The 26,731-nt window shown below is 44.9% G+C and overlaps 1 protein-coding gene and 1 long non-coding RNA gene across 5 annotated transcripts in view; one reads left to right on the top strand and one right to left on the bottom strand.

Annotated features, from left to right (window-relative positions):
- LOC142388710 (NACHT, LRR and PYD domains-containing protein 12-like) overlaps window positions 1–26,731 on the top strand; it is a 245,195-nt gene that overhangs the window by 61,190 nt on the left and 157,274 nt on the right. Inside the window, exons 1-6 of one of the 4 annotated variants that reach the window (XM_075474268.1) lie at window positions 18,529–18,638; window positions 19,034–19,135; window positions 20,110–20,229; window positions 21,934–22,053; window positions 22,347–22,466; window positions 24,486–24,718. In XM_075474268.1, the coding sequence (XP_075330383.1) occupies window positions 19,053–19,135; window positions 20,110–20,229; window positions 21,934–22,053; window positions 22,347–22,466; window positions 24,486–24,718 (676 nt within the window). In that variant the 5' untranslated portion in view covers window positions 18,529–18,638; window positions 19,034–19,052. Of the gene's footprint in view, window positions 1–18,527; window positions 18,639–19,033; window positions 19,136–20,109; window positions 20,230–21,933; window positions 22,054–22,346; window positions 22,467–24,485; window positions 24,719–26,731 lie in introns of those variants that run through there. The other 3 variants (XM_075474257.1, XM_075474263.1, XM_075474271.1) reach the window with 3 other exon arrangements.
- LOC142388943 (uncharacterized) lies at window positions 296–3,290 on the bottom strand. The gene is made up of 3 exons (XR_012770354.1): window positions 3,237–3,290; window positions 1,388–1,741; window positions 296–811 (listed from the first exon to the last, which is right to left on the bottom strand). It is a non-coding gene; the product is annotated as an uncharacterized LOC142388943 (long non-coding RNA).

The following is a 26,731-nucleotide window of genomic DNA, read 5'->3' as shown; positions in this document are numbered from 1 at the left end:
AAGAAAACGACAACAACCAAAACTGAGAAGGAGGCGAAGGCAAATATTTTACACGATTTCAGTTTTCTTTAATTGCAATTATGTATTTTTTGTTTGAATTTGTTTTTTTTGTTTGACTTTTTTAAATTTAGTTTTTGAATTGATATATTTTGCTTGCTCTTATAAAAGTCTTCTTTAAACTTATTGACACAAAATAAACTCCATATAAATGCAGGAGGTCCAGATTCCACAGCTGCTTCAACAGTTTCTGATGAAACAGCTTTTATATTCCTCTCAAACACCCGTGAATCCTGCTCATCCTTTACATTCAGACTGAAACTGAAATAAAGACACATTTGATCAACAAACAGTTGAGTTTTATTATTTAAAAACAGCAGGATCAGTGGTACAGTTGGCCTTGTTGGTGAGGCCAACTGCAGAGGGGAAGAAGCTGTTCTGGTGGGAGGTCTTGAGGCAGGCTGGTACGTGGCAGCATGTCTCCAGAGAGGTGTTGAAGATGGCTGTGAACACCGGCTTAAATCTGCCTCTGGCCCCACTCCTGAACGCCTCCTCCTTCACCAGCCTTAGCTGTCTGAGCTTCGCTGTGAACCAAGGCTTGTTGTTGTACCTCACTGTGGTGCGTGATGCTACACAGCTGCCCTCAGAGGAGACATTTCAACATCTGGTTCAGCTGCTTCTTCTGCTGGAGGCGAACATGGATTCAACCTCAAACCGGCACGTCTTCTTTTGTAGATCCAACCACCAACAGCAACAAGAACTATAAAAAAAACTGCCAGTCCAACGATCAGTCCAAGAGGTCCATCCTCCTTCCCTGCAGGTCAGAAACAGGTGTGAGTATCAGCTGTCAGGTGTTGACTGAAGAACATTTCCTCTTCTAACTGCTCTCCCACATCATCTCACTGCACTCAGATCTGCCCTCTGAGGACATCACCTGCTTCGTCCTAGTTCCTTACGCACTTAGGACTTTGAATTGTTTTTAAATGAAATGTGCTATATAAATAAATTTGATTTTAACTTATTTGTTTTCTAAATTGTCTTTCTTCTCTAAATTGTCTTCCCATGTGTCTCTAACTTACCGCACTTACTCTGCACTAGTTATGCTCTCAGCTGTTTGGTTTTGGAAGGAAATGCACTTCTGATTTCTTGTGAGCTGAAGTTCTTTTGCCTACCGATGTGGAACACACTTATTGTAAGTCGCTTTGGATAAAAGCATCTGCAGAATGACCGTAATGTAAATGTAATGATCACTGCACTCAGACCAGCTGCTTTCTGCAGAGTCTCATCAGCAACATCTTTAGAAAACACCTGAAACATCTGATCTGAGATGTTTCACATCAACAACCAGGAAGCTGCTTCAGCTCTGATCCAGAGACAAACACAAACTCACCTGCTGGAGGAACTTTCAGGCTGATGGTGCTGATTGGATCACCGGATATCTTCTCATCATTTATCCCTTTCTGGGCGACTCGACACTCGTAAGTTCCGCTGTCATCAGTCGTCGCATTCTTCAGAATCAGGGACACGTTTCCATCCTTCATCCGTCTGTCCTGCAGATCCACCCGGTCCTTAAAAGATGGATGCTGGTCACCAGAAACTAGCTTCCCATCTTTGTAGAAAAGAACATATTCTGGCTCCAGATCAGGTCTGCTCCACTCTACAACTAAGATGGGGATGCTGTTGTTGGGAACTCGACATGTCAGAATCACATCCTGTCCAGGTTCAGCTGTGATGTTTCTCTGACCTGCAGGAGAGGAAACAACACAGAGCAGAGAGGTCAAAGTGGAACTCTGAACTTCCACAGCAGCATCAGAGTGACCACGCTGCTCTGAGCTGGTTGACTCTCTAAAACCCAACAGGATCAGCTTGTATCAGAGGATTAAAGGGACATTACAAAGCTGGAACCAGGTGCAAACAGTTTTCTGCTTTTAGAGTGAGAACAATGATCTGATTATTCTGTAAAAACTGTCAATAATCAGCAGAAAGTGGCTCCACACAGAATCTGTGATGGAAGTCAGGAAGAAGTCAGAAATAAGACGATAATTACACCCACCCCCACTGAGAGGGTTCAGGTGTCTGACTGTAAACTGACATGAGAAAAAAAGAAGCTCACGGGCTGCAACTCAACATGAAGACTGACAGAATTTTAACAAACACTTAAACATTCAAAGTTAATAAATAAACAAGTTTCTTTTAGACTAAAAAAGTGAGTAAAGCTGAGTCTCAGAGACGCTGCTAAAACACACGAGGCCTCATCCTGCAGCGTGTCGCCAACTTAAACAAACACCGGCATAAACAAAAGCTTTGTAAACGTTGGTATTCTCACTATGTAAATCAGAATTCTACTTTTCCTTCTTCACACCACAGATACAATCAGTTTGGTTTAACTTCACGACTAAAGCTCACCTGATGCAGCCAACACAAAGCCGACAGCCAGCAGAGTCGGAACTCGTAGATGAGATATTACAGAAAACATTTTCTGCTCTAAAACTGAAGCTTTTCTAAAAGTGAAATTTGCTATAAAACTCTATATGAAGAGGAACCTGTGCAGCGTTCTCTCACACGACTGCTCTCGGTGAAAAAAAACGGGAAAATGAGACGACGATGATAAATTGGCGGCAAAGATGCGGGACGTCATTTCCTGACGATGTCACGTGATGCTGAAGCTAACTTTCCTTTTTCCGACGCAGGGATCTGAGAACATTTGTTCTACCGAACCTTTTGGACGGTTACAGGTCGCTTTAACCACCTTCTCTCAATAATAAAACATGTTATTAAATCAGAAGAATCATCAATAACTCAAATATAATCAAATATCAGCTCCAATCTGAATTAAATCTTATATTAGATTAAATAACTTTATATTCTCACACAGTCGTCCACCTGCTCCGTGTTCCTTTGTACGTTGTCTTAACCACTAAAGTGTGTTTTCATCCTGAAATCGTCACATTCTCAGGTTCATAAGATGCATTCAGTCGGTGCTGCGCAGTTTAACTCAGAGGCTGAAAGTCATTACGCAGCTGGCCCAGTCTGAGGCTTTTTGCTGTAATTCTTCCTTCATTCTCTCTGCTCCCTTTTCTGTTAAATAAAGTCCTCTCACACCTGAAAAGCCTTGAATTAATTTAAAAGATGAATCCTACTGAAAACTGATTCTCTGTTCATAAAAACTGTCTCCATTCCTCTCTGTCAGCAGAAATATTAAGAATAATAATGATAATTAAATTAAGAATAAGACTTACCTTTGATTCAGAAAGCTCAGAGAGGATAGTGAACAACTTAAGTCTCTGTGCCCAACTTACAGACTGATTGTGGGATGACACCTAATAGGTGTTCCTGTTCCTGTTCTTGCTTTATTTTCATCATGCAAAACTTGCTCGGCACAAATAGGCTGGGCAAGGGAACGGGTCCACATAGCTTGTTGCTCAGCTTTTAGATAACCATCTCTTTTGAAGTCTTTCCTCATCAGATACAGAAGCTGTGTTTAACTTCCACATTTTCATCCTTTCCCTCAGTCACATCCTCTGGATTCAGATGATGAGGGCCTCTGCCTCTGACTGCCACCCAATCAACAGAAGTAATTACAGGTTTTATCTTTTTAAAGAAAAACAGACTCGTAACATTTAGAAATGTGGATTTTATTCTAAGTCCTTAATATGCAACATGTGAGCTGCTGATTGTGCTCATGTTTCCAGGCGCCTCGTGTACAAAGACTTGTGTGGATTTTCTACTGAAACATGGCGTCTGCTCTGATACAGAAAACGTTGTATGTACAAAAATATCCGGATGTATGAATCTGTGCGTGGAATTGAGCGCACATGTCAGAGTACCCGACCCCTCCCTGTCCACGCCCCTATTTAAATATGAAAATCATATTCAAATGAGCCCTGCAGCTGCGATTCCCCTCTCTGCACCATCATAAAATAAAGAAAAAGTAAGATGAGACGGGGCAAAGAATAATTAGTAGAGGTGCTACTTTCTGAAGTGGAGGCGCGCAAAAATGTGTTCTTTGGCACGCTGTCCTCTGGCATAAGCAGCAAACGTAAGAGGAGTGGGTGGAGAGCCTGAGGCTGTTGATGCTATTAATGCTGGGGGGTCAGAGAGCTGCACACAAGCAGAGGTGAAGAAGAAGTGGTCCGACATTAAGGTGGATGTGAAGCGGAGACTGGCTGCCCACCGCCGCAGTGTGGCCAAAACAGGCGGGGGGGCGGGAGAAGAGGGGCCCACTATTGCCTCGTTTCCACTATGCAGAACGGTACGGGTCGGGTTTGGCACAGCGCCATCGAGCTCGGCTGCACAGCCTCCTCACCAACACCGGAGAGCAGAGCCTGGAACCGGTCCCGTGTGCTCGGTACCGCGATTCAGTGTATTCAAGATGGCTTCAGCCCCGGTTCATGTCCCCGTTCCACACGTATTATACGTTACGAACTGCTCTCGTTTTTTGATATTCAGAATTTTGGATTATTCTGTCATGGAGCAACCATCGAGGAAGCGTTCCCAAGTGTGGGAATATTTCGACCCAAACAGTTCCTGGTTACACCAGTCTCCTCTGTTCCCTGTGACAGAGTATTTTCCAAAGCTGGAGAAATTGAGTAAAACAAAAAAAAGAAACCGTTTGAGCCCTTCTCCTGTGCAAAAACTACTTTTCTTGAATAAAAACACCTGAAGTAACAAAAGCACCCTTGTGGAAGTTGCCTTTAGGCGAAAAGATGAGCTGAAAACTTCTCACATTAAGACTCTGTGAGTCGCGTTTATTAACTGACAAAAACTCACAGTTCCAACTGACAAAAACTGACAGTTCCAACTGACAGCTCGCGCATCAACAGAACAGCTGTTATCATGAAACGTCACCGGATCTCTTAGAGAGACCGCAACTATTAAATGCATCATAACATTAAAGACGATGAACCAACAACATAACAGATAACAGAACACATATAAGAAAGTGAATTATGCCGTCAGTGTTGAGAGCACTACACATGCCCCCCCAGAATTCACTCTAACAGAAAACCTGATAAAAAAATATCAACAGCGTGGGGGGCGAATCAAACGTCCAGTGCGGCTCCGCCGAATTTGAGAGTGCGGAACCGCCCCCTCAGTGGCTGTCTGTGGGGCTCCCCTGCGGCATGGTCGAGGGGCAGGAGGAACGGAAAGGGGGGGCCTAGTCAGAGGCTGTCCCCGTTTTGGGGGCTGCGCCAACTCAACTCAACTGGCCTGGCCAGATCAAGGTGAGCTGGTTTAAGGCGGTCCACAGAAATACACTCCGGTTTGCCCCCAATGTCCACCACAAAGTGCTTGTCCCCAGTTTCCACAACACGGAAAGGGCCCTCGTAAGGCGGACGGAGAGGTCCGCGGTGCCCATCCACACGAATGAAAACATACCCAGCAGACTGTAGGCCACTGGGGACGTGAGAGTTTGGTAGACCATGGCAGGAGGTAGCAAGTGGAGCAAACAGCTTGGCATTGTCTAACAGGCTGGAGCGCTGGAGTGTGGCTGACCAAGGGGTCGTGGTGCTGGGGACGAAATCCCCGGGGACCCGCAGTGGCTGACCGTAGACCAGCTCTGCGGAGGAGGCCTGGAGGTCTTCCTTCGGCGCTGTCCTGATGCCCAGCATGACCCATGGGAGCTTGTCAGCCCAGGAACTGTCCTTCAGGCTGGCACGCAGGGAGGCTTTCATGGACCTGTGAAATCGTTCACAGAGGCCATTGCTCTGGGGGTGGTAGGCCGTGGTGCGGTGGACTTTAACTCCCAAGCTCCCTGTGACAGCGTTCCAAAGCTCGGAAGTAAACTGTGCGCCACGGTCTGAGGAGATATCTGAAGGGGCGCCAAAACGAGACACCCAGGTGCCAATAAATGCCCGTGCCACGTCCGCTGATGTTGTGGATGACAGTGGAACAGCCTCTGCCCACCGTGTGGTCCTGTCGACCATAGTGAGTACATGAGTGTAACCCTGCGAGGGTGGAAGTGGGCCAACTAGGTCGATGTTGACGTGGTCGAAACGTCGTTCAGGCACTTGAAATTGTTCCAGTGGCGCTTTGGTGTGGCGGTGTACTTTGGCACGTTGGCACTCTACACAGGTGTTCGCCCAGTCCCTCACGTCCTTTTTAAGTCCGTGCCACACAAACTTTGCTGCCACCAGCCGTTGTGAGGCCTTGGTTCCGGGGTGTGAGAGGCTATGGATGGCGTCGAAAACAGGCCGCCTCCACTTCGCAGGCACAACAGGCCTAGGGGAGCCCATAGAGATGTCGCAAAGCAGAGTGGTGCCAGCGTCGTCGAATGCCACATCCTGAAGCTGCAGCCCAGTAGCGGATGAACGGCAAGCCTGCACGTCCGGGTCTGTGGCCTGCTCCGTTGCCATGCTGCCGTAGTCCAAACCGAGGTGGACCGCCCCCACAACAGCACGGGAGAGGCAGTCTGCAACCTGGTTGTGCTTCCCAGAGAGGTGTACAATGTCCGTCGTGAACTCTGAGATGTAAGTCAGCTGCCGCTGTTGCCTGCCGGACCATGGCTGAGTGACTTTGGACATGGCGAAGGTCAGAGGCTTGTGGTCCACAAAAACGGTGAACTGGCGTCCTTCCAGTAGTGAACGAAAGTGTCGGATGGCGAGGTACACTCCAAGTAGCTCCCGGTCGAAAGTGCTATACTTCCGTTCACTGGGACGTAACTGTCTGCTGAAAAAGGCGAGAGGCTGCCAAGCATTACCCACCCACTGCTCGTAAACCGCACCGACCGCGTAGTCCGAGGCGTCCGTGGTAAGTGCGATTGGGGCAGAGGAGGCGGGATGGGCCAACATGGCAGCCTTAGCCAGGGCTGTCTTAGCGTCCACAAAAGCCTTGTCTCTTTCCGGGTTCCAGTCCACAGTGTGCTTAGGCTTGGCACCTTTCAGAGCCTCGTACAGGGGATGCATGGTTTGGGCAGCCCTGGGGAGAAAACGGTGGTAAAAGTTAACCATGCCAAGGAACTCCTGTAAGGCTCTGACAGTGACTGGGCGTGGAAAAGTGGTGATCGCCTCCACTTTTGACGGAAGGGGAACAACCCCGTCCTTCGTGACTCTGTGCCCCAGAAAGTCTATGGTGGACCGACCGAACTCGCACTTGGCTGGATTGATGATGAGCCCGTGCTCAGTAAGTCGCTCGAACAGAGTGCGAAGGTGCGAAAGGTGCTCTGGAGGTGATGAACTGGCCACGAGGATGTCGTCAAGGTACACAAACAGAAAAGGCAGATCCCGTAACACAGAGTCCATGAGCCGCTGGAATGTTTGAGCAGCATTTTTGAGCCCAAATGGTGTGCGCAGGAACTCAAACAAACCAAACGGTGTGATTACAGCTGTTTTTGGAATGTCGCGAGGGTGTACGGGCACTTGATGGTATCCTCTGATCAGGTCCACCTTCGAAAACATGACCTTACCAGCCAGGTGCGCTGAAAAATCCTGGATGTGCGGCACTGGGTAGCGGTCAGGCGTTGTCGCGTCGTTGAGCCGTCGGTAGTCCCCGCAAGGATGCCAGCCCCCCCCTGGTTTGGGGACGAGGTGTAGGGGAGAGGCCCAAGGACTGTTGGAGCGTCGAACAATCCCCAGGCGCTCCATGGACTCGAACTCTGTCTTGGCTACGGCAAGCTTGTTCGGCTCGAGGCGTCGAGCGCGGGCGTACACAGGTGGGCCAGTGGTGTCGATGTGGTGCTCTACACCGTGCTTGGCTGTAGAAGAGGAGAAAGTGGGCTGGGTGAGTGCTGGAAACTCGGCGAGCAGCCGTTGGAAACTGTCCGTGACAGAGAGCAGGCTGGAGAGGTGTTCTGCACCAGAGTCGCTGAGCGCGCAGGCATAAGAACAGAAAGTGACGGCGTCGATCAAGCGCTGATTTTTAACGTCTACTAACAGTCCAAATGCACACAAAAAATCTGATCCTAAGAGGGGAACAGCGACTTTGGCAGTCACAAAGTCCCAGCCGAAGCATTGGCCGTCAAAACACAGTTCAACATGCCTTGTGCCGTATGTACGGATAGGGCTTCCATTGGCGGCTTTTTTCTGCTCTTGGCTCTCGGTGGAAGAGGTCGCATTTCTCTCTGCTCCTCCCTCCCTTTTTTGCCCTGCTTAGCTTGTCTGTGTCTGTGTCTTTTGAGCATCTTTTTACATATCAGACGAAGCCAAATAACATGGATTTGGTCAGCTGGGGTCTTAATGCTATTGATCAAATTTTTTCAACCGCGAAGATGACGAAAGGACAAGCGTCTTGCCCCGACGGGACTTTCTTCGCTGGATACACGGAGGATGCATGGGGGAAGTGGCGCACCGTGTGTTTGGCGATGCTGGCTGTCGAGGACGCGGAAGACGTCTACATATTTGGATTTATGATACTCGGGTTCCTGCTGTTTGGAGTTGGAGGATACCTGGTATTTTGTGAAATTAAGAGATCGTGGAAAGCGTTTGATGGGGTCACAAGGGCAATCAACGCTCAGACTGAGATGCTACGGGAGCAGAATCGGAAGCTGGATGCAATCCTTGCGCAGGTTCGCAGGCTGGCTGAGATTCCTGGACTCAGAAGAGAAGGGGATTGACCTGGGAGAATGGTTGATTGATCGCTTGGACCGGGCGGAAAGGGTCCACATCCCACAATTCGGCTGAATTCGGGACTTCGCCATGAGATACCAGCAATGGACAGAAAGACAGAGAGCGCAATCAGTTGTCTGTCTGACCTAAATATTAATTGTTATTCCAATCCGGTGCCCCATACTGGCCTTGTAGCCAGCTGCATAATCACTTGTCCACGTTTGTTATGATAACATGATGCTTACTCCCATGTGCTACCCCTCCCTTCCTGCACTCCTGTGAGATTTGTTGTGGAACTGGCTGACATATTCCAACTTGTCAAGGACAATTGCCTGATCCAACATTCTGTGCAGACTTACTGAACAAACACACACGCATACACATACATGCTCACTTATAACACATGCAACTCCTCACCTCTTCACTGTCCCATTGCTTAAGGTGTTGTCTTGTGTATATATTGCTTTTTATGTGCTGAGGTTTTTTTTGAGATCTCAGACCGTATCCTAATAAGGGTACAGTGTGAAGTATGATTTTTTTTTTCCCTCCCCTCACCCAATTGTTCCCCGTTCCCCTTCCTTCTTATCTGGCGGCGCCTGCGTGGCCGTGAGCCCGCGGGCTGCGATGCCTGGTCACACTCTCTCTCCCCTGTCTGTTTTCTGTATTGTCTGTCCTGACCGAAACTGGAATTTCCCCTCGGGGATTAATAAAGTATAATTGATTGATTGATTGATTCCATGGGGGGGCCGTGGGTGTCAGCCACCACGTCCACCTGTGAAGCAGGAAGTAGACTCCGCTGTGCCCCTGTGTCGCAGAGGAATCGCCGGCCGGAGATGGAGTCGTGGATGAAGAGCAGCCCGCCGGCATGGCCGACGCTCACGGCCACTAGTGAGCGCCGGCCTTGGCGTTTCCCGCTCCACTGAAGCTGCATGGAGAGCGGCATCGTTTGGCCTTGGGGCCAAACCTGGCATGGTAGTAGCACACACCTGAAGACTGCTGCCGACGCGGGGCTGCTGCTGCGATGAGCATGTGATCAACGGATATTTCTGATACAGCAACAGCACCGGCAGGAAGAAGGGCAGCTGCGCAGGGCTGTTGACTAGCCAGGAAACACTTGTCAGCCTCAGCAGCCAGTTCTCTACAATCAGTGCTGGCAGTGTTGGCCAAAGCAGCTCTCACATGAGCAGGCAGTTGGCGCAGGAAAAGGTGGAGGAAAAGGAAATCTGGCTTGTTGTCACCGAGCAGATCGAGCATTCGGTCCATTAGCTCTGAGGGCTTGCTGTCACCGAGCCCTTGAAGAGAGAAAAGCCTGCTAGCCCTCTCTGTGTCAGATAGTTCGAATGTTTTCAGTAAGTATTCTTTCAGAGTTTCATACTTTCTCGTCAGAGGAGGACGTTTAAGAAGGCTCACTACTCTCGATGCCGTAGAACTTCCGAGAGCAGATACCACATAGTAGTATTTCGTTTCGTCGGCCGTTATCTGACGCAAGGCAAACTGTGCCTCAGTCTGAGCGAACCAGGCAGAAGAAGACGATTCCCAGAATTCGGGGAGCTTGAGAGACACAGCGTTTGCGGTCATGGCGATCTGGATACGTCCAGTAAACAAACGTCGGGGTCACCAGTGTGGAAGTTGCCTTTAGGCGAAAAGATGAGCCGAAAACTTCTCACATTAAGACTCTGTGAGTCGCGTTTATTAACTGACAAAAACTCACAGTTCCAACTGACAAAAACTGACAGTTCCAACTGACAGCTCGCGCATCAACAGAACAGCTGTTATCATGAAACGTCACCGGATCTCTTAAAGAGACCGCAACTATTAAATGCATCATAACATTAAAGACGATGAACCAACAACATAACAGATAACAGAACACATATAAGAAAGTGAATTATGCCGTCAGTGTTGAGAGCACTACACCCTCTTTATTACACCAAGCACACTCCCAAAGAAAATATGAATGTTGAAATAAGAACATGAATGACATTGTTTTTAAATTATTATTGTTTCATGGGTAAAATCAATCTTTAAAGAGGTACTAAAAACACATGTACAACACACATACATACATAAATGTTATTACAGTGTTATTTTATACACAAGAGCTGCATCACATTCGCAGGCCTTCATTTGGTGCAGCAATCGCTGCCGCCAGTAGATGTCACCCAAGGGACTTGAATGAAGCTTCGGGTAGTGAACCACTTTATGACACAATGCTTCAAAATTATTCAATGCTTCAAAAAGCCTCATTTTTCCATCACTAATTCAAACCCTGGTTCAGGTAGGGGGTAATGAAAGTATAGAGGGTGCATGAGGTGGAGGCAGGACAAGACACACCAGCAGATTCAGCAGACAAACTCACCTAAACAGTCCTACAATCACTAAGAATGCCAGCAGAAACAGAGCCATGCAGGCCAACTCACCCTGGTTTCAAAAGGATCACATGGGCCACACAATAAATTTAAATATCTTGGACTTTTTTCTTTGATTCTTCCAAGAGTCTGTTTACCCTAAGTGTTCCCCCTGCTGGGCCCCCGGCTGCTATTGCTTCTTCTAATCCAAATCCACTGACTGGACTTTACTGAGTGCCTCATCTGACAACTAAGCTTTTTCCTTTCATATGCTTCTGCTACTAATTCCTCCCAAGGAACAGTCAGCTCTATGAAATAGACTCTAATTCTACTCCTAGACCACAAGACTATATCAGGCCTTAGATTTGTAGAGGCTATCTCCTGGGGAACAACAAGCTTATTTCCTAAATCTACCTGCATCTCCCAATCACAAGCATCCTCCAAGCTGCCGTGCCTCCTTATCGTCTCATTAATTTTCTCCCCCTCTTGAACAAACTGAATTGCCCCTCTCTTCACCTTAGACCCTCCTAAGTTTAGGGTTGGCTCAGGAACGGATATGCAAAACGGACCCGAATTGGAGTCCACTTGCACACCGGAACAGATCCAGATCACATCATCCAGCCCTGATCTGTTTCGGATCCGTTTATGATACTTATAACGGAGGTGGACTCATTTGGTCCAGAACCTTTATTTATTATGAATTTATTAAAGCTGCAGTCTGCAAGATTTGTTGTTGTCATACGTAAAGTCCTACTTTTTGGCATTTTAAGAGTTTACATGATCTATCAGAACGCTTGAAGTTGAAAACGGTGACCTCCGTAGTCGCAAAATGCAAGAAATGCTTATTTTTTAACCGAAAAATAAAAAGTTATTCAACTTCCTGTCCCGCCCCTTCAAAACACATGAGAACTCGTGCACGTAGACGTGCACGCCAGATGCGCCTACACGGCTCCTCATTCATCAACTCACCTGTCATTTGCGATCATGGAAGACACAGTAAGTAGACTAGCCCGTAATGAAGTTCAATAGTCTAGATAAATAAGCGTGGGGACGAGCCTACCTTGTATCGCGCGTGCACAATCGGTGATTGACAGGCAGCAGAGCCCAGCTCGTAAACCTGATTGGTTACCTTTTACCGGTCCGGTCTGCAATTTTGTAAACAAACCTGCTGGCTTTGGAGGGACCTAGCGGGACATATAGGGGACCTAGAGAACTCTTTTTTTTTTGTATTGGGGTATTTAATGTACTACTTTCAGAATCCCCGGACAGTTCCAGGCATTATGCTTGAAAAAGAGTTGCAGACTGTAGCTTTAACAAAAGTAGATACAGATAAAAACTTGCTTACCAACTGGAAATGACTTCATAAAAATCCCACCAGTTTAGCCTTACACATCTGAAAATGATTTATCGTGAAGCTGCTAAAGACCTAAAATTGGGTTATTATTACGAGTAAATTTCCAGTTTTGAGGCTGCAGTGGTGCAGTTGGTAGCACTGTTGCAGGTGTTAGAATCCAGCCAGAGGTCTTTCTGTATGTACTTTGCATGTTCTCCCTGTACATGCATGGGTTCTCTCTGGGTACTTCATCTCCTCTGCTATCCATTGTGCTGTACTGCTCTCCCTGCCTCCCTCATCCTCCATACCAGGACAGTAACCTCCACCAACCCCCCTGGAGATATATGGGACATTAGAGTACGATCCTTGGGATCATATGATTGGTTGGATACAACCAATTAAGTGGAATTGGGTTAACTTAAAAGAGCTGGCAAAAACACCAGATTGACCAACACATCACTACAAGTGGCTAATAAGATAACGGACACAAAAAACGTGAAAAAATGTGATGGAAATTCTTAAATTTATTTATGAATACTCACATACTCATTTAAATAAAAAAAAAGAATAAAAAAGAACTGGCCTAACATGTGCTGTGCTTAGACATGGTCAGCCGGGTGAACCTCGTGTGTTCTGCGTCTCCTTGAGGTTCCCCTATCTGCTGCCACGTTGAACCACCGGATGGCATGCCTGCAGACATCATGTTCAGTGGAAGCACGAGCGACAGGAGGTTTTCTGACAGAACACGATGGCTTCATGTTGGTTCAGTGGTTCAGAAAGCTTCGGTTTCTGCATCACTGGCAAAGATTCACAGACCAGGACATAGACGGCCTTTATTTTACAGCAGATAAACAGGAAGTAGGCAGAGAGGAAGGAGGACCTGCAGCAAGGACCCCAGGCTGGGACTGGGACTCGGACCCGAGCCGGCCCTGTGAGGACCTACAGCTTCAGTTCATGGAGCTCCTGCACCAGCTGAGCTAAAGGCTCCTATTTTCTGTGTAAGTGTTGTACTTTAAAGTCTACAGCTGAGCTTCTCTTGCTCTCTTTTCTACCTGAAATCCACCTTTAACTGAGCTTGAAGTAGACTTTAAGCTAACTGTGTGAACACCAGCACAGAATCTGCATCAATTAGGCAGTGGCGCCAGCAGAAATAAATCCTAAGGGTGGCTGGTGGGGGCAAGGCAAAATCTTGGGGTGGCATACCCGACCAAAAAAAACAAAAAAAAACCACCTATTTATTGATTTACTGAATTTACAGTATATTCATATATTAAAATACTGATTTCTTATTATTGTTGTCACACTTTAATAATATTACCTTAATATATTTAGGTTATTCAACATGACAGAATACAATGACTGACACAAATGTGAGAAGACTGTAATCAGGGTATGGGAGGTACCCTATATCACCACAAAATGGCGCCATTGCACAAAAACCTTGGGCACAGTGTTCTAGCAGTTTAAGATTTATTAGTGCAATTAGGACCTACATTAATTTACTGGTCTTTGCCTTGAAAATCACTTCACTTAATGTTTAAATGAAAATCAATGCATTTGAACACACCAAAAATTGTTTTCATTACTCCTTTATTGTACGGTGCACAAATTTCAACTCATGTTCAAAATCATTTCTGCATTTTTATACAAATAAGAGCAGAATATTTTATGTACAAATCAGAGCAGGATATTTTAAGTACAAATCATTTCAGGATTATTTTAATACGAACTACAATTAGGTTTCTCTTGATGCTGTGCGTCTGACGTCATGACGTCTCCGCCTTCCCCAGAACCTTCTAGAACTTTCCAGAACTTTCCACTGGCAGTTGGGGTGCCCGCCGCCACTCTCTCGGCTCTGACAACTTGGAAAGAAAATAGATGCTGAATTACCACCGTCTCCATCGTTTTTGAAGGTAAGTAAGAGGAAAAACAAATAATTTATTTGTAGTAGTTTAGTAAGTTTAGTTAGTTTAGTAAGTTCCCGCCGCGAACACCTGCTAGCATCCCAGACAGCTAGCGGGGCTAGTAGCTCTCCTGCTCTCTGGGTTTAAGGCTAGGCGTCCACTATTCCGGCACGTCAACGTAACTCGCCGGATTGGATGCCTAGTTGTCGCCGTGTTGCTACTACAGTGGGTGTGTGGGGCGTGTAGAATGGCTCCGGGGGAAAGTAAATAACTTGTGATTTTAACCAACCGAAGTTTCTCCCTCTAAAAATGTGAGTTTTGGAGGGAAATTAATGTGTATAAATCGTCAGCAATGGAACATTATTTCGTATTTCACCATGGCTGTGGATCTGCGAGCGAGGAGAGCTGCTGTGCTGCTGCTGCTGCGACACGGGAGAACACATGATCTACTGTCATTGGATAACGCACTCCGTGTGCCGTGGCAAATTTGCATAAAGTTTGGCCGAGCCCAACTTTTTGACGTGCCGCAGGTCCGCCGCTCGCCGTGCCGGAATCCCAGCATGCTTTGCGAGCACGGCGACAACGATCGGCCGGATTTCATTGAAAATGAATAGAATGCGTTCGATACGGCTTGACGTGCCGGAATAGTGGACGCCTACCGTAATATCGTAACGGTAGCTTACAGTTATGTATTCATACAGTGTTGGTGTTGGCTTAGTGTTAGCTATAAATGAGCAAATATATATATATATATATATATATATATATATATATATATATATATAAATGGCTATAAATTAGCCCATTATCGCAGCAAGCTGGGTCGCGGTTCTCTTCTTCTATACTTCGGGCGCGCGCATTTATACATGACCGTTGGTTCACATGCCTGTCGGCGCGCACAGTTCATGCGGTCACGGCCATGGCTGATGTGGGGGGTCATAGATATGTATAGAATGACTAGATGTCTCATCCGCGTTGCTGGGCAAGGGCCATTTCAGACCAGGGCGGCAAAGCGTGGCGGAACGGAAGCGATTTTCACCGGCGGAGGTGAAAATACATGGAAACAGATCTGTCCTTGCACACCGACGCGGCGGTAGCCGGGCGGTAGCGGCGCGGAGACGCCTCCGTCCCGCGCTGCTTTTGGAAAATAGAACTCGAGCAGAATTTGGACGGCAGCGGCCGGCGGTGTCCCGTTGAAATGAATGGGGAATGCAGACAGGGCTGGAGCAGAACTACCGCGGCCGCGGACTGTCCGGTGTGAAAAGCCAAGTTGAACACACGCCCGGAGCGCTGCTGCTCTTCTTCTGTCGAAGTAAACACGACGGTCTAGAGTAACATAAATGAAATGAAGTTATCAACAATAATAAACCAATAATGTAAAACTTCACTGCGGAGTTATAAAATAGTCAACTGGTAGAGGCAAAGACAAAACTTACCCATTTCGCTGAACAAGTCTCTGGTGATAACTGTCAGCGTTTTCAACAGTGGCCAGATAGCTTCTGTCTCAGAGACACCTCCCCAACCCCCTCTTAGAAAACAACAATGAGCAACTTGTAGGCCTAAAGCTACTATTATTATTATTTTATTATTATTATTGTTATTGCATCTATATGCGCAGTTAAATACATAGTCTGTGGGATTTGCAGACAGGGCTGGAGCGGAACTACCGCGGCCGCGGACTGTCCGGTGTGAAAAGCCAAGTAGAACACACCGCCTGATAACTGCCTTCATTTCGCTTGCCGCCACGCCACGCTCTGGTCTGAAATCGGCGGAGTCTAACGTCCACAGATGGCCGCCATCTTACCACAGGCAGCTCTCTCGCCGACAACATTGTGTTGATGGTGAAACATTCAAGACATAACTTGCTTAATTCTCAAACGTTTAGGTTATTATATACATCAAAGTAGTAAGCTTATTATCACACTAAAAACGAAGTCCATATTTATTTTTTTAAATAAAAACGTAAATATTTCATGTTTATTTGCCCCATGACTCAACTTTATTTATCCCTTGGGATGACTCCCTCAGGGAAATTCAAGTCCCCAGTGGCTCCAAACACACACATAGGATCTCTATAAATCTAAAATACAGTATAATATAGAATAATTAATATAATATATAATTAAAATAGAATAATCTAAAACAATGTGTGAAAAAGATTATAGGCTATACAAGATATACAAAGTAAACAGAGTTAAATAAAATAAGTTATAGCACTATGGTTGAGTTATTGCCCATATTGCACTACACTTGTGTTAATTACACATTGTATGCACATAGTCTGACCATAAATAGAAAATATATTGCACAGTAGTGACGTAAATTATTGCACAGATGACTGAATAAATAAAATATTGCACAGGGTCTTTTAGTATGTAAAATAGTGTCAAATCGTGGAGATTTCTGCGAGATAAGAGTACTAGCGTCAGAGCAGATCACTTACCGTAACTATGGTAACCTCTGGTTTGACTGTCTCCCGGACATCTCGCCCTGTGGTAAGATGGCCGACTTGTGCGGACGTTCTAAACTCAGACGTAACACATCTAGCCATTCTATACATATCTATGTGGGGGGTGATATTAATGATGATTTAACTGTGGTGTTTCCGGGAAGCGGGCATTTGCTTCCACCTGCGTTGCTTTCAAAGGACTTGAGGTTAACGGCGAAACCCCGCTGCACACGTCTCTGTCACGCCGCCATTTTGGTCCTTCCTGCACCGACTTCAACCCCCACCGGGAGCGTTGCAGAAGCCAGCGTTTAGCCCGCCAGACTTTGTTTATCTGCTCAGATTTGGAATACATATATTTTAAGTACATAGATGCAGATGAACGCTGTAAACATGATGAAAGCCACAATATGATTGCACAAACTAACTCTAACATATCTTTAACCCTCAGGACTTCTGTACTGCAGAGCTTCCTTTGGTTCCTGTCAACCTCTCCAGAGGGGCGTCTGCTGATGGCAGAAGGACTATATGACCTCTGGTTGGGACCCTGGTCAGTTCCACAACCCTTGGCTTGGTGTCCAATGTGACGGCTCCCCCCAGCTGGCCCGCTGTATTCTCAGCTCTCTGACTTCTTGTGCCAGAGGGACAGTCCTGTGTGGAGGCAGCCCAGGCAGCTGGTTTTATCTGTGAACCTGCTTACTTTCACTTCAGCAACAACAAAGGTATGCAAGCCCAAAATAGTGATAGTAATGTCTCATTTTAACTTTATCTTAATTTAGTTTTACACAGAACAGGGATCAGTGAAATATATATATATCTATATATATAGTAGTTTGGTGATTTTGCAAACGATTCCCTTATCAATTCCAGTGGGCGCGAATGACGTCACCACGCAACGTGGCGAGTCCAGCGCAGCCAGCAGTCAACAGTAAACATGGCGCCCAAGCGGTACAAACGCTCGAAAGTTTGGTTACACATCCCTAAAAAAGACGACAACAGGGCAACTTGCAAAGTGAATATTTCACCAAAGGGAGGAAATACTACCAACATGCAATAACTATGAATGAATGTCGCGTTTTCGATCTGCTCCGGACTAACGTTGGTGAATCTGAACCCAGCAACGTTATCAACGTTAGCATGTCCTCGGCTGTCCACTGCAGGTAACTAACTAACAAACACTGCCTATCATGTTAGCGCCATTTGCCTCATTGTAAAAGCTGCTGTTAGTAACGGTTAAGGTTAAATGAATGCCTTCTCAGGCATTACATTTAGATGAAATCATGAGAGACAGAGCCTGACTGGCTCAGAGCCAGAGGCTGGTGGTACTACCCCCAGTTCACCTCTACCTCCAGCTTCTCCTTTCACCAGAGCAGGAAGAGTTAAATTACCCAGGCCAGGATAGACCAATGTGGACCTCACCGTTGTTGGGTTTGTGAGGTCATGACTCGTGTTACTTCTAAACTAAACAAAGTTGATGCTAATCGACCGGTTTGTTGTCCTTTTTCTCCAAATGAGAATCGATAAGGGAACCGACGAAGAACCGAATCGTTAAGCAGAATCGAAAATGGAATTGGAATCGTAAAAATCGTATCAATTCCCATCCCTAGTGAGGGCTCACTGACACTGTGTTTCTGCTTCATCTCACATGTTTCAGACTCGCCCGGTTTACATTGATACCTGTATGTTGATGTGAGGACTTTGAATGAGGACTGGATGAAGCTGCAGCAGCAGCTGTTGTTTCTCTCTGAGTTGATGAGAAAGAAAAGTCTCTGCTGGACTTTTTGTTGCTGCAGCTCCAACTCTGAGTGTGAGTTGCTGTGTGTGAGGACAGATTAATATGTGAGATATGAATCGGAGTGTCGGCGTTGGATTCGTCACTAAAAAGGTATTTGTGAGCATCACAAACACTTATATGAGCTCACCTGATTTCCAGTAAAGGAAAAGGGGCGGAGCCTCAGACCAGGTGAACCAGTTGTTCCAGATTACGAAGGAACACAGACACATTCACACAGTTCAGGCTCCATTTTGAGTCGACAGCAGCAGGAAGAAACCTGAAGTCAGAATCGGGTGAGTGTGAACAACCTTCTTCTTATTTCACTGTCAGTCTCTGAGTGGGTTTCCTCTCTGTGGACTGCAGAGCAAGAAGAAGCAGAACTCAGCAGCTTGTTTCTGCTGTTGAAACGAAGCTGATCGGACGGCTCTGATACAAAGAACTGATCCAACTCGGGTGTAAAACCATCAAGTTCAGATTGTTTCAGCTTTCTGATTCACTGTTTAGTTCAGAGTGTTGGATGTGAGGCAGCTGTTGGTCTGACTGATGAAGAAGGCAACAACTGACGTCTCCTTTCTCTAAAAGTTCTTTCTGACGTGGATCAGAAAGAAAAGCAGGAGGTTAAAGCTTGTTTCAGTTTGGCTGTGAGACCTGAACAGACGTGTTTGTCTTCATTCTTTTCTTCTCTCAGACTGACTGAAGTCCAGAAGATGGACAGAGCAGAGTCTGCAGCATCCAGCGGTCGCTCTGCCAACAGGAACCCATCCAGACCTCCAGAACCATCAGACACAAAGTAAGAGAACTGCTCATGGGGGGGGCAGCTTCTTATCTGGGATATCACCATGGGAACGTATACTGGCAACCCAAACAGGGTGTGAAGCAGGTTGGAAATATTCAGGGTGACTTTAACCTTATTTTTAGGTGATCTGGCTTAACTCACCCTAACAGCGGAGATGTTGTTGAGCTGTAGTAGGATGCTGGTTATCAGCCCAGGTTTTCTGACTCTGAATATGAGCGTGTTCATGTTCATGAGGAGGTGGCATCAGCTGACCAATCACAACCTATCATTCTGTCAGCAGCAGCAGCTGCTGTGAAAGCTGGAAGGAAAGAAGGCAAAAAGGAAAAAGAATGCCAGCAGGAGGAGATGTGATCTGTGTGTGATGGTGTATTTTATTAAAGCACGTGAGGAGGTTTCGCACTTATTCTGTCAGACTGAATTCTGCCTGTTTTAAATGAACCAAGTAAAGAACAAACAGAAAAGAGATTGAAACAGTCAGAGGGCTTCCTGGAAATGTCTGAGTTCATTCTGTCTTCCAGCCTCTAAAATGCTTTTGAGTGGTTAAATGACTGCAGTTAGTTTTTAAAACCCTTTCTAAGATGTATGTGGATGTGAATATGAACACACAGACATCAGCTGATTTAGCTTCAGGAATTTGATACCCTGCACACTCGTATAACGTACAGGTGTAGGAAAAGGCAGGGAAATCTGTTATATTTCAGAGATTATTCTGATTAAACGTTGGTTTTTAATCTAAACAGGAACACGCTTTAGAGGAATCAATCCCTGTTTTAGGCTCAGAAACATTCACTGTGGCTGACACGTCTCTGATAAAGATGCTACTAAGGAGTCTCTCTTTGACTCCAGTCTGCTGGACAGAGACTCTCAACCTTAATGCTCCAGCGGCCATTTTATTGGATCATTCTGTCAGTGAAGTGAATATTTTTCTGTGTATGTGCATATGAATAACAGCATGTTTGTGTTTGCAGAGGTCAGCGCCACAGACGGAGAGCAGAGTCTCCAACATCTGACTGTCTGTCTATGAAGAGTGACTGGTCCATAGGAATACGTCCAGACCTCAGTGATGAAGCTGGACCCTCAGGCACAAAGTAAGACAACTGAAACCGAGATTTTAGGACCTTTCATGATGTCTTTCTTACAAAAAAGAGAAAAAATGAATAAATAAATGAAGAGATAAATGGATAAAGGACAAATTAATTCAGTGATTTCAGAATAAATATATGAATGAATAATTAAATGAATAAAACAAATCAAAGATGAAATGTCAGAGTACATAAAGAGGAGCCTTAAAGGGATATGCCACCCCCAGGCCAAATTAAGTGTATCCCTGCATTCCCGATACATAAATAAGTGTCTGGGAGCGTTTTCCTGGCGACCCAGGCATTGTCCGAATCTCACAGCACTGACCACTGCTTATTTGCGCGTAATACATACATGCTAGCGTCGCCAGCGTCTTCACTCGCAATATTTCGCCCAACGTGAATTTATTTACTTGATTTACCTTCTAATTACTGTGTGAGTGGTGTACTTTCACATCGAGTGCAAATGACTGTAAATCTACACAGAAGGCTTGCTTTGCTCATGTCGGTTTGGGATCTAGTTTCCAGTGCGGAAAACGCAGCCGAACCACACTCCCCGCTACGTCTTTGGGAATCCCCCCCCCTGGCTGCTTCTCGCTGGTTTGTTTGAAGAAACCGGCGGTGGGGATTCCCAAAGGCGTAGCGGGGAGTGTGGTTCGGCTGCGTTTTCCGCACTGGAAACTAGATCCCAAACCGACATGAGCAAAGCAAGCCTTCTGTGTAGATTTACACCACTCACACAGTAATTAGAAGGTAAATCAAGTAAATAAATTCACGTTGGGCGAAATATTGCAAGTGAAGACGCTGGCGACGCTAGCATGTATGTATTACGCGCAAATAAGCAGTGGTCAGTGCTGTGAGATTCGGACAATGCCTGGGTCGCCAGGAAAACGCTCCCAGACACTTATTTATGTATCGGGAATGCGGGGATACACTTAAAGGATAAGACCGTTTTTTTGACATTGGGCCCTTGATTTCACATTATAACATGATGTTCTACTCACCCCTGCTTGTTGTTGGTAATTTGGAGCTGTTCCGAAGATATTCGAGAGGTGTCTGGCTGCTCTCTTGAGATATTCGGCCATGAAACGGTTTCCTATGGGCAAGCTTATACAGGCACAAACTATGCTGTTTATAATTTATTAATTACTGTACACTAGCACTGATAACGTGGAGGTGCGTCGCTTACTTAAAAAAATCCGGGTTACTAATTTTGAATTTTAGCCGAATGAATAAATAGGCAGCAGGTCTGTGGGCTGTCTGTGGCAGTAGCACGACGAGGACGTCAGTAACACCCACTTTACGACAAAAATTCAAAATTACAGTAACCCGGATTTTTTTAAGTAAGCAACGCACCTCCACGTTATCAGTGCTAATGTACAGTAATTAATAAATTATAAACAGCATAGTTTGTGCCTGTAAAAGCTTGCCCATAGGAAACCGTTTCATGGCCGAATATCTCAAGAGAGCAGCCAGACGCCTCTCGAATATCTTCGGAACAGCTCCAAATGACCAACAACAAGCAGGGGTGAGTAGAACATCATGTTATAATGTGAAATCAAGGGCCCAATGTCAAAAAACCGGTCTTATCCTTTAATTTGGCCTGGGGGTGGCATATCCCTTTAACACAAAGTTAAATGAATGCAGTTGCAAAGGAAAGTAGAAATATCAATGAATGAATTTATATGAATAACAGCATGTTTGTGTTTGCAGAGGTCAGCACCACAGACGGAGAGCAGAGTTTCAAACATCCGACTGTCTGTCTCTGAAGAGTGACTGGTCCATGGGAAAACCTCCAGACCTCAGTGATGAAGCTGGACCCTCAGGCACAAAGTAAGACAACTGAAACCGATATTTTAGGACCTTTCATGATGTCTTTCTTACAAAAAAAAAAGAGAAAAAATGAATAAATAAATGAAGAGATAAATGGATAAAGGACAAATTAATTCAGTGATTTCAGAATAAATATATGAATGAATAATTAAATGAATAAAACAAATCAAAGATGAAATGTCAGAGTATATAAAGAGGAGCCTTAACACAAAGTTAAATGAATGCAGTTGTAAAGGAAAGCAGAAATATCAATGAATGAATGTATATGAATAACAGCATGTTTGTGTTTGCAGAGGTCAGCACCACAGACGGAGAGCAGAGTTTCAAACATCCGACTGTCTGTCTGTGAAGAGCAACTGGTCCATGGGAAAACCTCCAGACCTCAGTGATGAAGCTGGACCCTCAGGCACAAAGTAAGACAACTGAAACACAGATTTCAGGATCTTTCATGATCTATTTTATTTCTGTTAAACTCAGCATTTATATCCAAACCAGCTCAATGTCCTGTTAAAGGTTGGGTAGGGGATCTTTTTCTGGAAATTTTTTTTACATATTGCTTGAAATACTCTTCACACCCCCACTGCAACCAATTAATTAAAAGTTTTGACACTAATATGAAAAGTTTTAGTGGCCTCTAAAACGTACAATCTAGGAAAAACAGTATCCAATCATTGTGAACGGTCCGTTCACAATGATTGGATACTGTTTTAGGGATGTCCCGATCCAGGTTTTTGCACTTCCGATCCAATACCCATACCGGCTACCTATCCAATACCGATACCTATCCAAGCATGTATTAAAGTTTAAAGTTATTTAGCCTACTAACTTAGTTGTCAGACTCATGTTGAAAAGGGTTTTCCTGTTTATTCAGGGATAAACACAAAATTGACAAAATTATAAATAACAAACAGAAATGACATCAGTTAACAGTAAAAAGTGCAAATAATACTGTCAACTGTATTAAAAAAGCAAATCACACAAACAACCCGAGCAGAAAATAGTCTATTAACTCAGCATCAGTACTCTACTGTTGAACAAGTGTAAACCAAGGCTTTTAAAAAAAAAAAAAAAATCAGTGCAAATAGTATTGTGAACTATTTAAAAACAAAAAATACTTCTACTCCCCAATCTCCTCCACACTTTGCACTCCACCTCTTCATCTGTTTCGTCTTTTAGGGTAAAATAATCCCACACGGCTGACATTTTTACCGTATTGAAGGTGTGCTGGAAAGTGCGGACCGGATTTAGGGAACAACACAGAAAAAAGTTGAATGGATTATTAATATCGGTGAGCTGGAAAACACGGACCGGACACTTTTAAAAAACTGGATCGGGAGTCTGGATCGGCATTTTTCCATGCCGGCCGATACGCATTTTTTGCAAATATCGGCGGCCGATCCGATCCAAATATCAGATCGGGACAAGCCTATACTGATGCCGTCTATCAAACTGCAATCTGCTCCTCCTTCCCCTTGTGCGCGTACCCTGCTCCGTGAACGAACTACGTGTCCAGAAGCTTGGCAGGAAGCTAAACTAGAGCCAGCTTGGCTAGCACCTAGCATTATTAAACGTATAGTTAGCATAAACTAAATACGGCAACAATCGATGCTTGCTGTCAGAACAGCGCTTGTGCACCTTCGTGCTCGTGCGCGTTCATGTACTCCAGAGGCGTGGCTTCAGGGGTAAAGTGAAGAAAAGGGTTGGGACTTTTTACCTGTGTATTTTCAAAATGCAGCTTCGCTGGACTCAAAATCCAGGATCTCCTACCTTACCTTTAACTAGGTTAGCACAGGCAATAACTTGCTGCTGTCTCCTGTTGCCATGACAACAAATGGGAGAACAGCACTCAGTCTGGTGTCAAACCAAGGAGATGGTGGTGCACAATCTGATGTGGCAAACCCAAAACTCTGGCTACAGAGCTGAGTTTCTGATCATTTTGGTTTGTGTTGGAAATCTAAACTCTTCTTCCAGTTCAGGAGCAACATGGCCTCTGAACAGGACCACATGTCTGTCAGTGATGGTCTATTTTCTGCCTCTGACAGCTCAGGGGGTCACAGTGGATGGATGTGGAATGAAATGTGCTCATCTCAGAGTGTAGCTGCAGCCAGTGTTGTTAGAATCTATTTGATCAGCCCAGGTCTTTATCAATACACTTATTGGTTATCTGTAATTACTAAAGAGTTTTTTATTTCTTAATTCTAAAAGAGCAAATGTAGAACAGGATTAGGACTGATTTGAAATGTAATGAAATGTTTTCTGTAGAGCAGCAGCAGTAATATTCACATAGTGAAGTCAGCACATAAACTGAGGATTGAACCAAATGTGAAATGTTGCTGCAGGAAGGGTTGAGTTTGTATTCACATCAAACAGCAGAGTTGATGCCAAATGGAGTTATTTTAAAAGGATTTTAGTGATGAAGACATGTGTTGCAGAGGGAGGAAGAGGAGTGGTGTTTGTGAGGAGCAGCAGCTGTCCTGCTGTGCTCTGTGTCAGGACGTCCTGAAGGATCCGGTCTCTGCCAGCTGTGGACACTGGTTCTGCAGACAGTGCATCACCTCATACTGGGACCAGTCTGCTCCCTCAGGAGGCTCATACTGGGACCAGTCTGCTTCCTCAGGAGGCTCCTCCTGTCCCCAGTGTGGAGAAAGATCCAGAGCTGCACCAGGTCAGATATTTCTGTTAACCCGTTTAGACGCACACACACATCAACATGTTCAAGATGCACAAACAATAATATTTGACCAAAAATATTAATCGCCATGACGACAAAGTCAGTGGTTTAAAAAGAGGAGGTTTAACTGCTGAAATGTGTCTTTTATTTCAGTTGATGTTTTAGTTTCTTCAGACGCTGAGAATAAAAGTGTTAGTGGGCAGTTGTTAGTTTTCAGCCCCCCTCAGGTTTCAGAAGGACTTCACACACAGCTTTAGGTCTGAATGGTTAACCTGCTGATTTAATGCAGACACATTGTGGTGTCAAACAGAATAACACAACATTTGTTAGGACCTGACTCACATGGACACAACAACAGAGACTGTCAAGTGTTTCACTTTTTTACTGTGCTTTTCCCCACTTGAAAGGTTGTACCAGGCTGAACATTAAACTGGGTTCCACTCAATGACCAGACTGTTGTTCCGTTTCTTTCCTTTTATTTTCCTCTCTTGTGATATTTACAGCCAAACATTCAGTTAGGTGAAAAACCTTAAAAACCAAGCAAAAACAAACATTTACTATATTGCACATTGTTGTAAAAGGTTGTTCTGACAAATTTAGCATTAAACACATGTATGAAAATAGACTATGGTTTTACCTTAAGTTAAGGCACTTAGTTAAGACAAACTACTTTTCAAATTAATTATGAAAATGCACCGAAATATTAAAACATAACCACGGGAGCCATGTTGAATTAAGCAGGTTACTAAATCCAATAGGCTACATGAATCCCCTAACAGTAATGAATTACCAGTCAGTAAATTCCAACGTGTTTCAAATATACATATCCACAACCATCTAACCCATGAAACTACACTTTAGCAGCGGAACACTCCAAGTCCATTCCAATCACCATATGCGGGGAAAAAAGATGCAGACTTTAACCCGTCCTCACCAGCCAACATTTTCACAAAACACCATGTGAGTTTCACAATCTAAACCATTTTACAAACACAAACATTTCCCCCATGTCTCAACTAGGGCTGGGTATCACCGCCAAGTTCCTGGATCGATTCGATTTCGATTCTTAGGGCTTTAAATCGATTAATCACGATTCGATTCGATTCGATTCGATTCGATCCGAATCGGTTCCATCTGCTTCTCTTGGCGCCAGGATTTAACCTCAAAATGTTGCATTTTGACATCAATATTTCAAAGGGCTGTGGCTTGACAGTGTTAACAGATTGTTACATTATATTAGTAACACCTGAAGCCACCCAGTGGAAAGAAGTATTAGCAAGATTTTACACTATATTCAACGTGACAGCCTACTTAATTAAATACATTTGTAGGAGCCATTTTAGTCTCACCTATAGGTAGGTTTTAGTGTAGTTTTAGATTTAGCCACTTGGGGGAGCACTTCTTTTATGGTAGCTAACTTAGTTCTAGGTATAATTACAGGTGCCCAGAATTAGTGGGTTGATGACTGCTTGGACTGGGGAACACATGGTTCTTACCGTAGCCGTGTGGATTGGAACCAGTAACTTCATGAAAAAAATCATTCATGAAAAAAAAAAAAAAAAAAAAAAAAATTAAAAAAAATCAAAAAAAAAAAAAAAAAAAAAAAAAAAAAAAAAAAAATCGATCTCATGCCCTACAAATCGATTATGCAAATTTTAAATGAAATCGATCCAAAATCGATTTAATCGATTTTTTTACCCAGCCCTAGTCTCAACGCCTCGTCAGCGCAGCAAGGGCCATGTATTCGCCACAAAGGTTTCAACGTGAGCTTACCGGCTGAATGTTCAGTTCTTTGTTCCTTGATACTAATGTTGCACAGCTCTTTTTCCTGCCCGCGTAGTAAGGCAGACTTTTTTTATTTAGAGCTGCTGTCCCTGCACTCAAACCAGGAAGTTAGTCTCCCCTCGTTATTCTTGATTGCACGCAGGTGAGCTGCATGCTCATGCTCAGACAGCTGATGAGAAGGGGTGTTCGCTGCAACACCTCCCACTAAAGCTTTCTGTATTT

The sequence above is a fragment of the Odontesthes bonariensis genome, chromosome 2 (assembly GCF_027942865.1).
Source record: "Odontesthes bonariensis isolate fOdoBon6 chromosome 2, fOdoBon6.hap1, whole genome shotgun sequence".
Classification (NCBI taxonomy): domain Eukaryota; kingdom Metazoa; phylum Chordata; class Actinopteri; order Atheriniformes; family Atherinopsidae; genus Odontesthes; species Odontesthes bonariensis.
The sequence above is the reverse complement of the archived record's forward strand: the minus strand, read 5'-3'. Positions and strand labels throughout refer to the sequence as shown.